Source organism: Triturus cristatus, chromosome 5_1, assembly GCF_964204655.1.
Source record: "Triturus cristatus chromosome 5_1, aTriCri1.1, whole genome shotgun sequence".
NCBI lineage: Eukaryota > Metazoa > Chordata > Amphibia > Caudata > Salamandridae > Triturus > Triturus cristatus.
This window is the reverse complement of record NC_140587.1, coordinates 27,409,659-27,427,785: the sequence shown is the minus strand read 5'-3', so window position 1 is coordinate 27,427,785 and position 18,127 is coordinate 27,409,659. Positions and strand designations below refer to the sequence as shown.

Genomic DNA, 18,127 nt, shown 5'->3' with positions numbered 1-18,127 from the left:
TTCCAAGTATCATAGTTTAGCAAGTTCATGTGCTTGCTGCTGTGATTCATGCATAGCTTTCATAACACAAGACATACAGTGTAATCTTTAAGGCGCTACGTCATGCTTTCATTGATTTAAATGTGAGTACTAGTGAGCTGGAAACCAAATACCACCAAAAGTGGAAACAATAGTGTGGCCTGAACATCTTACTTCTCCACATGCAGAAATGTGTTCTACTGACCCCGACTAGTAATTAACGTAAACAAATACAGAAAGCCCATGTTAGAATTAGTAGAGACCTTTTTATATGAAGTTTTTCGTAAGAATCCTATCCAGGCCCTTGCAGAATGTTAAAACATGAAGAGATGATTAGTATTTTTCTCTGTTAAGGTTGGCAACGCAGAGTCAAGAAACATGAAATTAAAAAAATGAGGCCAGCAGGACGGAGTTGTCCCTACTTTGATTTACCTGATTTAAAAGCAGGAGGCGGAACACAGGCTCTTGCAGCACCTCTGAGTGCAGCGCCGATGGAAAGAGCGCCTGAAGGAAGGCGGAACACAGGCTCTTGCAGCACCTCTGAAGGGCACTGCTGATGGAAAGAGCACCTGAAGGAAGGCGGAACACAGGCTCTTTCAGCACCTCTGAGTGCACTGCCGATGGAAAGAGCACCTGAAGGAAGGCGGAACACAGGCTCTTGCAGCACCTCTGAGTGCACTGCCGATGGAAAGAGCACCTGAAGGAAGGCGGAACACAGGCCCTTACAGCACCTCTGAGTGCACTGCCGATGGAAAGAGCGCCTGAAGGAAGGTGGAACACAGGCTCTTGCAGTCCCTCTGAGTGCACTGCCGATGGAAAGAGCGCCTGAAGGAAGGCGGAACACAGGTTCTTGTAGCACCTCTGAGTGCAGCGCCGATGGAAAGAGCGACCGAAGGAAGGCGTAACACAGGCTCTTGCAGCACCTCTGAGTGCAGCGCCGATGGAAAGAGCGCCTGAAGGAAGGTGGAACACAGGCTCTTGCAGTCCCTCTGAGTGCACTGCCGATGGAAAGAGCGCCTGAAGGAAGGCGGAACACAGGTTCTTGCAGCACCTCTGAGTGCAGCACCGATGAAAAGAGCGCCTGAAGGAAGGCGGAACACAGGTTCTTGCAGCACCTCTGAGTGCAGCGCCGATGGAAAGAGCGCCTGAAGGAAGGCGGAACACAGGCTCTTGCAGCACCTCTGAGTGCAGCGCCGATGGAAAGAGCGCCTGAATGTCAGGCCATATGCTTTACAAGCACAGCACAGCTCGACAGTTTGGAGGTTAGACTGGTACACAGAGCTGTCTGTGAAACTAAGTTGTAGCTTCAGTTCATCCACACACTAGGGAGGCCAGGCCACATCCACTCCTGGAAAGAAAAGCCCGGGCCTCCTGCCTCACGAAATAGATACATTTCAGTGTCTGAAAAAACAGGATCCAGCCTGACAGCAGCGGATGCAAATTGTATAATTTTGCCATGCACAATACAGGCAGAGAGGGCCTAGGTGACCTGCCCCCCCTCCATCCCCCCCGCACTTTGGGGCCTAATGTTGCAATGCTCTCTCCTCTCCCTCGTCAGTGAGCTCGGCGCAAATATGCACAGTGCCCTGACCGGGCAGCAGAACTTCTCCTTTCCTCTCAATCTCACTGAAGGTAACCACCCATGTTCCGCTTCCCTTCCGAGGCAGAGATAATACTGAGGAATGCAAGAGACTTAAAATGGTCCATGAAACATACAGTGTACCAGAGCAGCCATCAAGCATTGGCAGCCACAACGTGTCCTTAGAAATAAGTGCCGGTGCTGAGCACCGGAAAGCACCGGCACAAATTAAGCACTGAGAAAACCTATATCTTTAGTACGTGGTGCAAGCACAAACTTACACAGGCTGCAATGGCAGGGATTTAGTTCCAATTTGAATGGTCTCCCAAGGGTGGCATAATACATGCTTCAGCCCATGGAAAACCTCGGGGTGCCTATGCCCTTGGTACATGGGTACCATATACTAGGGACTGACAAGGGTACCCCAGTATCCATTCTGGGATGTACCTAAGTACTGAGCTCACCAGTTAAGGGAGAAAGCAGATAGACTGGGGTCCTAGTCAAAAAGAGTATCACATCAAGCAAAAATAAGGGGTAACCTAAAGAAGCAGATGCTACTTTCCTACACCTTCTTTATATGTTTTATCAGTCTCATTTCACAAATATGATGGTCTCATGATGACAACTATTGGTGTCTAAAGTTACCCGCCGTTTTGAGACAGTATCACAAAATATCAATTGATTTGACAGTGACAGTGAGGGGCCTTGGAAAGAGTGAGACCTGTGTCAAATACCCGTAGCTAGCTGCTCCCTTTTGTGACAGTGTAGAATTCTGTAGGACTGTTCAATGGAAGGGTAGCCAAAAGAAGGACAGCTTCAGGTTCAATTAAGGGGTTATGTGTCAGAATAGCCTTTCAGCCCACTTGCAAGGGAATAGAATGACGCAGGTCCCAATGCCACTCCAAGACTCTCCTGCCGCCAAGAGGTGAACTTACACGACAAGGAGACCCTCAGGGGGGGAAAGGGGAATGGGAAAGAGAAGAGACTGCCAAGTTTTACCCGGTCTTCCTTTCTTTCTGAACATGTGTCTAGGTCTGGTTCTGCCCTAGTGTGTTCTGGGTGAATCTGGAACAGATTTCAGAATTTTCAAGTAACACTGTTATACAATAAGCTCTAATTATCAGTAGTCATTTTATACTTCATTACATATGTGGTGTTTACTTGGTATGTGACTCTCTTCTTAAATGGTGTTAGTGGTAATCACCTTGGTATTTCTGTAAACAGCAATACTCATGAATTCCTGATTTATTGTAATTTGTCTTTCTATTTACGTAGTGAATTATATTTCTTACCTTTATATCTTTTTGTGTTAAGCTTTAATTAATATCTTGTTCAGTATATCCTTTTTTTAGTCTAATATATTTATCTTGCCCTTTTTCTTCTAGAAAGAATTTCCAGAGAATCCTTAACAACCAGAAACCCAGATAACAGTAAGTATATTCTTCTTGGTACCTAAATGCAACTCTATATTCTGGCTTCCTTCCAGTTAAGCCTCCTTACTCAACTAATCGTAAGTGCAATAATAGTTTCTTTAAAAAGAGAATTCCTCTTAAGCGCTGCTTAATTGCTCAGGACAACACTGTTGCTTCACAGTAAATTCCTCTAAAAACGCAGCTCTATAAACACACGGCAACACTGTTACTTCACAGAGAACTTCTTTCAAAACGCTGGGCCGACTACTACTGCGCAACCAATTACGCGGTAAATTTACAATGCTTTAATACTCAAAACAACAGAACAGTCTTACGTGGACTTTGGTAACTGCTCCACAACCGGCACTGAAGAGATAAAGACTTGACACAATGGAAACTAATTGATGGAAACGACGCCCTCTACCCTGACAAACTGGTTTTACGCCATACCAAATTCCGCTGCCGGTCCCTCTGGAAACTTAGGTGAAGTGCGAGATTCCAGAGGGAGCACCTCGTGACATTCTGATAGGGCCACCTCTGACACAACACTAGACTGCTGACCCTGATTTTCCTTAATGGCGGCCATCTTAGTATTCCGCCTGATATGTCTTAAATTGCTCTGCACCCTTGGTTTACTATGACGGGGGGCTCTTAGAGTGATGGTATTTATTGATCTCTTGCTTAGTCCCGAGCAAAGATGGGTTCTGACAGTATGTTCATTAAAGAATGAAATCTTTACATTTAGTATTATAAGGATTTGAAGGCATATACAAACTGGTATGTCATAATAAGAAGTGTTTAGGGGTGCAATCTGGATGGTGCTAGCAAAAGTCCATAACATCCAAGGGGAAGATAATGTGGAGACCAAACAACAGACTTGTTATGATAGTTGTTTCTAATATGAATTGTCTTGCTTACTATCACAAAGTTAGCTAGAAAAAGACGAACCTTTTAACAATTAAAGTCATTTTGGTGGCCTGATTTCTCTGTTGGCACATTTCATATCAGCTCTTGAAACTAATAGCATACGTCTTCTGATTCAGCAGTAGAGTCTCTGTTGTAAGGCTCGACCCATTGAGTGTCTCACTTGCCTACAAACAGTTAAAGAATCTTCTAAGACCAATGAAAATGTATCGAGTGCACTCTATTTACTAATATTTTAGGGATTGACTAATCAATTTATGCACTCTACCAAAGCTTATGGCACATGTAATAAAGCAAACAAGATATTCCTCACGCTTTAACGGAGTATCCTAGCCTCCAAACTCTAAATATGGCCATCACTTGTTCTGAACTTTGTTCTGCAGTTAGCAAACCGGATCCCAATAAATTGGTCAATGTAACAGATGTTATTTCCAGTGCTCAGAAATGGCAGGAGTGTGATATGAAGCACTACAGAAAAGTGTATTTAATAATAAATAGCCAGGCAATTATTTTGAGAGTCTAAAACATATGGCAGAAGTTCATTTTACATGACCAATTACCTTTCTAAAAGGTTTAGTAACTGATGTGTTAATGGCTATTTCTTACATTGCTAACATGAATATACATGTAAACATCCTCATGAAAGGTGTAAAACTGTTGTTTCCCTCTAAGGTCCAGGAATGCTGGATTCAGCCAAATTTCTACAATATTCACATAAAATACGCTAACAAACAAAATATCTAATTTGTATACTTAATGCTTTCTTGAAAATCTGGAAAGGTGATCCAGATCATATCTGTGGAATACCCAATGTCCTGAAGATAACTGAGTGCAGCATGACTGTCTGTCTGTAATAGGGTCCCTCAATTTGGATTGTACATGTCATGTATCCTTGCATGGAAAAGGGCAAACTTCATCCCTCTGTTGAAAAGGCCTAACTCAAACCCAGAAACTCTTTGTAATTTTAGACCAATGTCCCTGCTCCCAGGAGCCTCTAAGATAGTATAAAAACAGTGAATGTTCAGCTAACGTCGTTCCAAGAAACTTTCAACCTTCTTCAAACCTCACAATCTGGCTTCAGACCCCTGCTTTGCACTGAATCCGCACTGATGGAGATTATTGATTCCATTAAATTCACACTAGACGCCAAGATCAATGCCACCCTGAACTGATCCTCTCGGAAAATCACCTCACCACTATTGGGGTGGAGGACGAGGCCTTAGCCTGGCTAGAATCCTTTATAAACGATAGAGAACAGATATCTGGCTCAAACCATTCCGCTCTGAATCAAAATCAATCAAATACGGCATTCTCCAGGGATCGGCCCTGAGCCCCACTCTTTTTATTATATATGTGATCCCACTGGGTAACCTCATGGAGTCCTTCGGCATCCAGGAAGTTTCCTACATGGATGAACTGCTGGTTACATATAACAAAAATGACCTTAAGGCTAAGGAAACTTTGCAGCCTGCATGACGGCAGTATTAGACTGGCTCAAATCCAACGCTCGATCAATCAATCAATCAAGGAATTGTAAGCGCGCTACTCACCGGTGAGGATCTAAAGGCGCTGAGGGGGAGGCGGTCCGCAGATCTGTTTAGCCGAAGAGACAGGTCTGAAGGGTCTTCCTGAAGGTGTTCAGGGAGGGGGCACGTCTGATGTATGCCGGTAGCTCATTTCAGGTCTTGGCTAAAAGTGAGAGAAGGATCTTCTGCCTGCTCTGGCTCTGTGGATGCGCCGTGTTTTGGCCAGTGCGAGGTTGGAAGATCAGAGGTTTCGTTTGGGTATGTGGAAGTTGATTCTGACATTGAGGTATTTGGGTCCGTTGTTGTGTAGGCATTTGTAGGCGTGAGTGACGATTTTGAAAGTGACTCCTTTCTCCACTGGGAGCCAGTGGAGACTTCGTAGCTGTTGGCTGATGTGTTCGTGTTGGGGGATGCTGAGGACAAGTCTGTTGGCGGTGTTGTAAATAGTCTGGAGTTTGCGGAGTAGCGACTTGTTGATGCCGGCGTAGAGTGCGTTTCCATAGTCCAGTCTGCTGGTGATGAGTGCGTGGGTGAATGTCTTCCTTGACTCAGGGGGGATCCACTTGAAGGTATTGCGCAGGATGCAGACGTTGTTGAAGCAGCTGGAGGTGACTGCGTTGACGTGTCGGTTCAAGGTGAGTGATGAGTCGAGTTTGATGCTCATGTTCTTGGCGTGGTCTGAGGGGGTAGGTGGGCTTTTGAGGGCGGTCGGCCACCAGGTGCTGTCCCATGCTGAAGGGGTGGTACTGAGGACTTCTGTCTTCTCGGTGTTGAGCTTCAGGCAGCTGTTTGTCATTCAGACTGCAACATCTTGCATTCCTTTCTGGAAGTCGAGTTTGGCAGTGGTGGGGTCTTTGGCGAGGGAGAGGATGAGCTGGGTGTCATCGGGGTAGGAGAAGATGTTGAGGCTGTGTTGTGGGACGATGGCTGCGAGGGGGGCCATGTAGATGTTGAAGAGGGTGGGGCTCAGTGATGATCCCTGTGGGACTCCGCAGGTGATTTTTGTGGGGTCAGAGAGGAAGGGTGGGAGACTGATCCTTTGACTTCTTCCGGTGGGGAATGATCGGATCCAGTCCAGGGCTGTTGCTTGTATGCCTGCATCGTTAGGACTGGCAACTAGTGTGCAGTGGGAGACAGTGTCGAATGCCGCTGATAGGTCAAGTAGGATGAGGGCTGCAGAGTGGCCTTGGTCCAGGAGGGTTCGGATGTCATCTGTGGCAGCGAGTAGGGTGGTCGCTGTGCTGTGGTTGCTTCCGAGTCCGGATTGGGACGGGCCAAGAACGGAGTTCTCTTCAATGAATTGTGTCAGTTTCCTGTTGACTGTTTTCTCTGCAACTCTGGCTGTAAAGGAGAGGAGCGAGATGGGCCAATAGTTCTTGAGGTCAGTGGGGTCAGCTGTGGGCTTCTTGAGCAGGGGTCTGACTTCTGCGCACTTTCAGTCATCAGGGAAGGTGCCTGTTTTAAAGGTGGTGTTGATGGTGTGTTGTAGTTCGGGTGCGATGGCGGCCGCGGCTCTGTGGAAGATGTGAGGGGGACAGGGGTTGGTGGGGGCCCTGAGTGGATGCTTTTCATGGTTGAGGCAGTTTCTTCGACCGTGATCGGTGTACATTTGGAGATGGTGAGCTGGATGGTGTTTTTGGGGGGTGAGGGGCCATCTGTGGTGCCTGGTGGATGGTCAATGAAGTTGTCATAGAGGTTTTTGATCTTGAGGTGGAAATAGGTTCCAAGCTTGTCGCAGAGGTCTTGGGTTGGGGTGATGTCTGTGGCTTCGCTGCATGGGTTGGTGAAATCTTGAATGACAGTGAAAAGTTCCTTGGAGTTGGTGGAGTTGATCAGGATTTTGTTGTGGATGAAGTTCCTCTTGGTGGCTCTGATCTGGTTGTGGTAGTGCCTCATGGCGTCCTTGTAGGTGGTGTGGTTTTCGGTTGTCTTTGTGTTTCTCCAGGCGTCTGAAGCTGCGTCTGGCTTCTTGGAGAGCAGTGGTGAACCAGGCGGCTTTCCTGGGGCGTTGTCTATCAGGGTTGCATTGCGCAGCGAGCTCATCAGCGCAGTTGGAGATCCAGGTAAGAGGTTCTCTGGCTGCGTCGTTTGCGTCCCATGCCCAGGTGTGGTTGTCTTGGGTGAGGGTGGAGTCAAGTTCCTCCATGGTGGTCGTGGGGCTGATTTAGGCGCCTTTGGTTTGTTGATGATGAAGTGCACCCAGTGGTGGCCGGTCCATGGTGGCTGTGTTGTGTGGCTGAATTGGACGCTGTTTCCTGCCGCGAAGATGGTGTCGAGGGTGTGTCCTGCTCTGTTGGTTGGTGTGTTGACATGTTGTTTAAGTCCAATGCTGGCGAGGTTGTCACGAAGGATAGCAGAGTTGTGGTCGCTGCGGTTGTCGAGGTTGAAGTTCAGGTCTCCAATGAGTATGTAGCTTGTTGAGGCAATGGCGTGGGGTGCAATGAAGTTGGTGATGACAAAGGGTGTTCGGGGGCCGGGGAGACTGTAGATGAGGGTTCTTCTGTTTGTGGCTTTGAGGGTGGTCTGAATCTGGAAGTGCAGGTGTTGAGCGGAGGAGAAGGCTTCACTGGAGGTGGTGAGGCGGAGGGTGCTCTTGTGGGTGATGGTGAGGCCCCCTCCTGGGTGGTTGGGGTTGTATATCTTGTATCTGTCTGGGATGGCGGTGCTAATGGCAGGGGCAGAGGATGCGTTGGTCCAGGTCTCTGTGTAGAAGGCGATGTCGGGCGAGAGAGAGTTGAATAGGCCCCAGATTTCCATGGCGTGTTTGTGTACGGAGCGTACGTTGAGGAGGATGCATTTTAGGGTGTCGCCGGTGCAGGCGTCAGCAATGTTGGAGGCCGGGGTTTCGGTGATGGTCTGGGGCAGTGGAGGCAGGAGAACTGGCCATGGGTCATGGGTCTATATTGCAACCCTGACAAGACGGAGGTCTTGTTATCTGGACCTGACCACAATCAGGGCTGTCTAGTGCACTGGCCTACCCATTTGCTGGGTCCTAACCCAAATGACAAAGTGAGAAATGTAGGGGTCCTAATGGATCATAAGTCAACCCTCAAGTCTCAGATCTCTGTAGTGGTCGCAAAGTCTTGCTGTATCCTCTGTATGCCGAGCAGATGAATTAAACTGCTTCCATGTTCAAAGTTCAAAGACTAGTCAATCACATGCCCAGATATGTGCTACCTGCCTAGTGCTGGGACACTCTTGGAGTAGCTGTGCGCTTTATAAATCCCTCATTCATTCATTCATTCATAATATTAGCAAGCTTTCATTTAGATCTATTTCCAATAACAAACTTCATTGGGGATCTGTGTCTTGAACTAGAAATTCATTTGATTATAAAAAGGTTCTATCATGTTTTTTTCATTTAAAAAATAAACTTTGCTATATAGATCGATCTGGGAATTTGTGACTTCAAAAGATAACTTTAATGTACCACTGATAATTAAACCGCATTCTTAAACCTTTCTAACCTACACTACACAGCAGTTCTGTAAATATTGGTCAGCGGGTTGAAATTTACTGGACTTGTTGATTGTGACTAGACAAGTCACAAAAGTCTGAGTCCTCTACAAAATAGAGGTGTTTCAGATCACGTTATGGTGACAAGTAAATTACATCAGCAGTCAATATCATTTTTTTATATGGAGGAGAAAAACCTTGGTTTAATTGTAAAACCTCCAAACGAAAGGACATTGGGGAAGCAGTGAATATCATTGCAGATTGCAGGAGCTCGAAACCCCTTTTAAGATACTTGTCTGCATGACTGCTACAAAGTGTACGGCTCTTCACTGCTATGAATGTTGAATCATTTGCCTAATGTCATGGGCATGAAATCATGCAATTCTATTGTTGCAATGTATTTCCCAAATGTATGGATGAACACTTGCAACTTAAATCACAATGTAATTTTCATCTATCTCAGAAGGATCAAATTTTACTGAAAAAAACCATTAAAAACAGTGCCACAGCTGCAAAATGCTATAATCCTGTGTAAAACTGGAGCAAATTAGGAGAAACTGTTGCTGAAGCAATATTAATATGTGTTAAAATTACAATATAGAGGAATAATACTGCCAGAAATGTATTGTAATATATAGATGATTTGCCTTTTAGCTGCATAATTTAGCTGCTTCTGTTGCATTAAATGGTCCTTGACTGACACATCATTCCAGATGTTATGTTATGTTATGTTATAGGGGTATTTGTAAAGCGCATGGCTACTCTTGTGAGTGTCCTTGTTCACTTATATAAGTGGGCACCCTGCACGAATCCAGACAACCCCCGTGGTGATTTTAGTTGTCTTATACAACCTTAGAAACATCTGCAAGTGGTAGCTGTGGAGAGCAGCCTTTAGGATTAGTCCAGAAGGAGTGTAAGGCAGATTGTTTCACCAGAACATAATCTTATAGGTATAGATTAAGTGAAAAAGAACCACACATTGTATTTATAAAAAATATGTATTTATTATAAGACACTCACTAACACATACCGATATCTCCAAGCTGCAGATACACAAAATGCACACAATAGTTTTCAATAGAGGTCACCAGGGGGAGACCAAACCATATTGTAAAATAGTCATGTGTGAACCACAACCCAGAAGATGCAGAAGTGCCGGGGACCAATGAATCACCCGGGGTAAGTAACCAGGAGCCCCACGGAGGCCATGTGCAGAGTGGGAACACAACCGCAGTATCAATGCAAGTCATTGAGAAAGACGTGGTTGCAATTTTAAAGAAGGACCCTCTACAGTGGACACTGAAGAAACCCTGTGAAAGACAGAAGGTTGGAGAGCCACCCCACCAATGGATACCTTAGGAACCAGGTTACCTATCCCAGGGAAGAGAGGTGCATAGGTGTGAAGTGGTCTCGGAAACCGTAGTCGAACTCAAAGGATGATTCCAGGAAGAAGACGCTGCTGGAGAAGGTGAAAGTGTCCAGTGGAACCCAAAGGTGGATTCAAGCTGAGAAGTACCTGCACGCTGAGGGGATAGAGCCTATGCCACTCAGAAGGGACCAGGAGGCACGGAAGATGAATGCCCACTGATGTCTGGTAAAGCAGGAAAGATGACGGTGACCTTGTAACTGCAGCTGTGAAGACCAGGCAATGCTGTGGAAGACCAGGAAGACCAGGAGCTGTTCATCAGCTGTCCCACCTTGTATGTGGAGAGTTGAGGGGTCGATGTCCATCGAGAGCACCAACAAACCTTGGCAACTGCAAACAATGTGGAAAGTGAAGAAGGAGCAGTGTCGGAACCAGCAAGGTCTAGGTGACTCACCACAAGCAGGGGAGTCAGGGCAGGCACCGAGCAATCAGGGGAGCCCACAGAATTCAGAGGTGACCCTCAAAAGGACCCAGAGGCTGGAACACTGGAACTGCAAGAGGACCTAGTGCAGCCCATCAAAGGAGCAAGCCCACGATGCAAGTGATGCGGTGAGGATGAAGATTCTTGGTTCCTGTATGGAGCACAAGAACATGCATTGCAGCAGACGAGTAGGGCAACGAGATTAGAAGCAGCAGGAATCTTCCCAGTTGCAGCCTGGATGCCCAGAGTAAAGTCCAGCGAAATCCAGACTGTCCAAACGGTCAAAGTAGAAGTGGTGTCTTGAAATGAATCTTGTCTCACTTCAAATCCAGGGACCCACTCTTAGGTAAGCCCTTAAGTACCCTAAGGAAAGGGATGGGATGATTTAAGGTGCCTTCCCAGGTGAGGAGTTGGACAGTGGGGAGGATACTCCCATGTCCTTTGTCCAGTTTCATGCCAGAGCAGGAGCCAACGGCTTCCTGAGCTGGTTTGAACTAGACTATGCAAGGAGGGCACCAAGTGTGCCCTTCAAGCAGCTTGAGTGACGCTAGCAAGCACTTCCACCCGGCCTGAATACACTAAACACAACACATACAAAGGAGTAGGGAAATGCATTAACAAAGGTGGCACATGCTCAGTGAGAAAATACTGCCCTCCTTCAGAAAATTGTGACATGCTTCTATATTGGGCTTCCTTCAATACACCCTTGCGCAGACCATAGCCTGGGGTGGAGCAAAAGGGTGAGAAAAACAATGCTAACATATTAATTGAGATCACCGAAGAAAAGTGCAATGAAGGTTAAAACTAGCTCTGATGTGTCCCCATTCGAAAAACAAAATCCTGGGTTATCTGGCTAAGTTAAAAACATGAAGAATGGTGGTGATAGGAGAAGATTAAGATTTCCTTCACTCCTGCTTACTGCCCTGGTGTTTCCTGCAGATAATATTTTGCAAACATTGTTCCGTTTTGAATGTTTTGTACCAATTTAGGACTCGGTGCTACTTATCTAAACCATATTGTGTATAGCGAGCATCGTGGTGGATCATGATAGTGGTGTAATATGGGAATAAACCATTAGGGGATGGTGATTCTCCGCTTATGGATACATTTTAAGGGCACAGTTAGCCTAGCTATAAGTAACTGTGTTTTCCCCCTTCTGTTATTTTTTCCCCACAGGTGAACAAGTGTGCGTTATTTAAGGGAATCCTCTGCACCTAAGCCAGGTAGAGAGGTTCATACAATTGGGGATCCGAAGGGTCCTGATAAATGCTGGAGTGACCAAACACTGTGGGCACATATCAAATATCAGAAAAATTTTGACACCTTGGCAGCAAGAAGGAGTGAAGGAAATCTTAACTTTCTCCTATCACCACTGTGAGAAGTTGGCCTGGCTTATGCTGGTCACTAGTTAAAGTGGCCACCTTGCACCAGTGCAATTCGACTCTTATGGTAGATAGGTTTAAGACAACATTTTAAAGAAAGCTATCCTAGTGGTAGCTGTGGAGAGCAGCCTTCAGGCTAAGTCTCTGAGGAATGTAAAGCAGCTTGTTTTACCTTATAATCTCTTGAATTACCAAATGAAAGGACACCACACAGGTATATATACAAAATATATATATGTATTTATTTCTAGACACACTCTATTAATCTCTTTATGAGATTAGAAGTCAGGAACATATGCACAAATCAATGTTTCACAACAAATTAAGCACTTATATGGCTGGGGCCCTAGGGGCGTACCAGACCATATACTAAAAAAGAGGTATAAGAAGAATGACTTGAGAAGGGAGAAGGCCTAAGGTCTTCAGAACCTCTGGGGCCTCACTAATACACCCAAGGCAGGTAAGTAAAGGACCCACGGGAGACGCATGCAGTGTGAGAACACAGCCACGGATCCCAATCGTCTTCAATGGAGCGAGTTGCGGTTGGAATTTTAAAGTTTTAGGGTACTTCGGAAGAGTCTATGAGCAAGTCACTTACAGGGTAAGTAGTTCTAGAGCCATCACACACAGGAGCACCGGAGTGCACGAGTTACTTCACCCAGGAAAGCCGGGTGCATAGGTGTCTTTTGGTGTCAGGTCGCGGCGTCATTTTCAATGGGAGCCAAAGAAGGCTTGCTGCTTGTGAAGACAGGAGAAGTGTCCGGTGGAATCCAAGGATGTATTATTAAGAAAGAAGACCTGAAAGCAGAGGAGATAGTATTTAAAGTCACTTGCCAGTGACCCGGGCCTAGGAAGATGGATGCCCACAGTCGTCGGGTGATTTCAGGTGATCATGGGTGTCTTGACTCTTCAGCACGAGGTCCAGGAGGTGTTGACGACAACCAGGAGCTGGATTCGGTGTGTCACACTAAGTCTGCAGCTTACTGAGTTGTCGGCAACCGGATTGGAGCCAACAAGCCTTGGCAACAGCATGTCTCATGGAAAGTGAAGAAAGTCAGCGGTGCAGACCAGTAAGGTCTGAGGGACTCACCCAGCAAGGGTAAGTCAGGGCAGGCCTGAAGCAACCAGGGGAGCCCTTTGGTTTGATGACAAAGTCTTCAGGGGACCCACAAGCCAATGGGAAAGGGATCGCAAAGACGCCTCATGAGGATTCACTTCTCAGGAGCCCACGGTCACTCGGGCGAAGTAGGCCTCTGATCTTCGGTGGAAATACTGCTGGAGGCTGGGACCACACGTGGTCCAATGCACAAGTTCATAGAATGTCGTGAAGGGATTGCACTTGAAAATAGTGAATGGTGCCTGGGTATTGCTGTTCCTCATCATTCATGGGGTCCACTCATATCAGCTCTGCTGGAGACTCACGGGGCCATCGAGAAGTCAGGAAATCCACTTCTGGGGCTGCAGGGACTTCAGACTCTGGCGGGAGCGGGAAAGTTTGTGACCATTGATTCAAAGTTTTGGTGCCTGCCAAGCAGGGGAGTCACTCCTTGACTCCAAGGGAGATTCTTCAGTCTTCCAAAGGTAGTGGGATGTCGCAGGTCCAGGATTCTTCTTGTAGAGCATCATCTAGGGATATCTAGTTTACAATGGCAAGGGTTCCCTATCTTATAATAAAGGAAAGGGAGGGACTAGCTCTATGACCACTCCTATGGGAGGGTCAGGGGAGTGGGTGGTTACACCCACTTCCCTTTGTCCAGTTTCACGCCAGAGCAGGGGCAGGTAGCCCCTCAACTGGTTTGAGCTGGCATATGCACAGAGGAGCCTACTGCTCCCCCAGTGCAGGACTTCAAAGCACTCTAGGAGTGCACCCACCCAGCCCCAACACACTAAATCCTGTCTGGAAGGTGGTGACACCTCCCTGTGACAGGATGCCTATTGTTGGGCCTCCTCCACTGTGAGTTTCGGTCAGCAGCAGGAGGGCAGCCCAGTGTCTGTGCTGGTGTCATCCATTTTGTGATGCCAGGGCTCTTTCAGGATTCTACCGTGTTTCCACAGTAGGTACATGCCTATCCCTCTAGAAGGGTGGGATCATACTCCCACAGCAGTTACTGGTGTGGGGGTATGATTCCAAAGCGTTTTACACCAAACACGACATGTTTTGATGCAGCCATCCCAGAGTTAGCATTTACCGCGAGGTTATAATGCACTTAAGAGTATATGGTTTAACCGCATCCACAAACAGCCACAGAGAATAGACTCTGAGAGCTGTAGAGGGGCCCTGCTCAGGCAGAGGCACCCCCTCACATGTAAACCAAGCACCCTGCCCTCAGGATTGACAGGGCCTGCCTTAGGGGTGACTGATAGGCTTATATGTGTGTGTAAGGTGAGATACAGGGAACCTATATGTCAGTGAGGAGTGCTAACACCACCTCACCCAGGCTGCAGTAGCAGGCCTGTGTTGTCAGATTTAGTCTGCTTCCCAGGGGTGGAATAATACATGCTTCAACCCCTGATAGGCCTTTGAAGTACCTATGCCCTTGGTACCTAGGGTACCATATACTGGGGGCTCATAAGGTACCCCAGTATCCAATCACTAGTGCATCTAATATGCACTCCAAGTTGTTTAGAGAGAACAGAGAGACTGGGGCCCTGATTAGCATGGACCCAGCCAGACTATAGCCAGAAACCAGTGTTAACATCAGAAAAAAATTGGGGGCAACATAAGTGTAAACCCTACTCTCCTACAACCACGATCCTTCACGTTTTTGACTTAGCTAGATGGCCCGGAAATCAATTTTCGAGTGGGGACACATCAGAGCTAGTTTTCACAATTTATGGTGTGGGGGTATGATTCCAACATATTTGATACCAAACATAATAGGGTATGTTACATCCAGTTTTGAGATGGTCACTGCATAATGACGCTGTGCCCCTCTATATGTTATATGGCTGTTTTACTTACAACCTGGGAGAATGGACTCTGAAGGTTGTAGGGGTGGCCCTGCTCGTGCAGGGGCACCCCCACACTTAGAACCGAGCACCTTGCCTTCAGGATTGAAAGGCCTGCATTAGGGGTGACTTATAGGTTTTAAGTGCAGTGACCTTAGATATAGGGAAACCTATATCTTTCGTAAGTGGTGCTAGTACTAGTTTATACAGGCTGCAATGGTGGGCCTATAGTTACAAATTGATTGGTCTCCAATGGGTGGCATAATACATGCTTCAGACCATGGGGGACCCCTGGTGTACCTATGTCCTAGGTACCTCAATACCATACACTAGGGACATTTGTTGATGATCCATTTCTAAAGGGCAATACTCATTTCCCATCAGCTTGCTGCACACATTTAACAAACCCCACCCGGGACTGTGGGGTGTCGTGTTTCATTACAGATGTTACAGTCTCTGCACATAAACCAGTTGCTTGTTCAATAATCATTAGTCATATCTGATTTCTATCAGTTAGTTATTAGTTATCAATATCAGTTAGTGACTCAAACACATCACAAGCATCACAAAAGAGTTTATTGGTATGGGAAGTAACATTAAACGTTATGTTTTATATACTTTTAAATGTGTTTGTTTTTAGGTCTAAATGTCCAACTGCCTGTTAATAAAATTGGAAATAGGGCTCAGTTAATTATTTTTTTACTTTTTGTGTATGAATAGACCGTGAATATTTAATTTTTATTCCAGTTTTGAGTGTATTGGTGCAAATGTAAATGTTCATGTATTAATGAGTACCAGAGAAGTACTACATTACTTACTCAATAGTACTTTGTAAGTATGCCCCATAGAGTCCACATCGTTAATAAAATGAGTTTCATACTGGGAGAAACACATTTGAAAAATAAGTAATAATTCTAGTCCTTTTCACTGACAGAATCAAAGGTCCAGATTTATAAACATGTCATGCAGTGCAGCAAGGCAACTCAGTGGCTGCATTACGTTTTATTGAGATATCAATAAAGCACCATGTTTACAGAGATGTGGTGCATTTCTGCTGCCTACTTTTTCTTGTGCCTGGAACCCATGAAGGTATTATTGGAAGGCAAGTGTGCCTGCCTTACAGTAGGGAATGTTTTCCTGCATGAAGGGACACCTTCCTGCCCAAAACCAATCCTTAAAGGCATTTTCCTTTTGCTATATGGGGTGTGGAATGCATCATACAAAGCAAAAGGAAGTCACAGGGAGAAATAGATACATTTCTCCTCTTTAAGCCTAAACGGCTTGCTAGTTTAAAAATATCTTGGACTAGAACAACAATCATAGTGATTCACATCTACCTTCGCTGAACTTACAATAAAGATTGAGAAAGGTAGAGTTTTCATGCTTAACTTTGCTTTACCACCTCAAATTTCAACTGTGATTGGGCTTTGAAGCTGTTGTGTGAGGCAATATTTCAAATGTCCATGCTTTCAAATATGACATTTAACTGAGCAAGCATTGTACGCCACAATGATATAACAGAAAATCCCCAAAACAACTTTGTCAGATGACATCAGGTAAATATTCGTAAGATAGCCAAATTGAGAAATATCTACTCAAAGCGAAAGATAATTTGAATTTGGAAAAATCTTAGTGAAAAGTAGGACTAAATAAAAAAAGCTTTGCAATGAGTGCTTTGTAGGATATGAGCAATAATTCTAAAATGTAAAGAGACGAGAGTCTCTGAATCTGACGCATATGTAACCCACTACACATTCCCCAGAACAGCTCATCTAATTTTTCTGCCAATTATTGCAGCACTAGTTTGCTCAGGACATAACTGTCAAGTATTTGTCCAATGTAAGGAGTACTTTTCAGCAGATTTCTAGAGCAAACTATCGTTGCATTTATGTAATAGACTCACGTTCTCATTTGGAGGAGAACAGTAAATAAAATCTGACAGGAAATGGTTGATTTCCTGCGTGGACTTCTAGTTGCATAGACACTTTGGGGTGCTGCATATGGCTGATATTCCACCACATAAAATACTTTAGCTGCTTCACCCATGGTGTCATTGTTGAGTAAATGATGCTAAATATTGTTGAATATCAGTTGCCTGAGTGAGTGAGGGGTCTGCCTCTATGTCTGTTGGAGTCATTACCTTGGCAGTCTGCTGAACAAAGGGAGTGGACTTTCACTTAAGGCTTAGTATCATCTACTTCACCCAGCATGTTAGACAGAGTAGACATGCAGTCATTGACAGTGTACTCCCAGGGTGCATCTGTAGTGTCCAAACTTTGAGATGCAAATTCCACTAGCGCAGAAAATCCACTGGCAGAGGAGGGCATTAGTGGATTTTCCATTGAAGTATCTTTGTCCATGGTGCTTAGATCTCCTTAGGTGAAAATAAAACTACTGATGCAGGACAACTCTATCTTTGTTGGAGTTTCCAACTCTGTCTTGGCAGAGAAGGAAAATTAACCACAATGTGTGTAATCTCTGGATTTGCCAACATATCTTCAAATGAGTTACGCATAATATAAATTCAACCTGATGGATTTTGATAGACAATCTCCAGTTTCGTTTGCTAACCTGTAATTGCAAGATGTATCTTTTATTTAAACAAACGTGTTTTCCACAGTCAAATGTGCCATTGAACCAAAATCAAGAGTCAATTGTGGCTACGGAGGAATCACCAAAGAGCAGTGCAATGTAAAAGGCTGCTGCTATGATGACAGTAAACCGGGAACCATCTGGTGCTTCAATCCACTTCAGCCGAACGGTAAGGTGCTAAGAAGAAGGACGTCTGTGTTTTCAATTTCCAGTTTCTTGTAAAACAGTTGAGGCTAATTTGAAATATCAAACGATTGACTAGATTTGTACAGCGAAATCCCTCTCTTTGTGGAGTGCATGTCAAATTCACATACAAAAGTAGTGACACAATGGTCTCCACCATACTTTCTATGTGGTACAGGAAAGTTTGACTTTGAAAACTTCAGAGTTGGCATCACCTGTATGGCCTTCTGTGAGAAGCTGGCCTAGTATATGATGTTCA

General features: G+C 45.4%; 1 protein-coding gene across 1 annotated transcript in view; it reads left to right on the top strand.

The window, feature by feature from the left end:
* Nucleotides 1-18,127, top strand: part of LOC146829993 (uncharacterized) — a 119,051-nt gene that overhangs the window by 87,433 nt on the left and 13,491 nt on the right. Inside the window, exons 26-27 of the mRNA XM_085603678.1 lie at nt 2,983-3,027; nt 17,714-17,854. Coding sequence (XP_085459804.1) covers nt 2,983-3,027; nt 17,714-17,854 — 186 coding nt within the window. The remainder of the gene's footprint in view (nt 1-2,982; nt 3,028-17,713; nt 17,855-18,127) is intronic.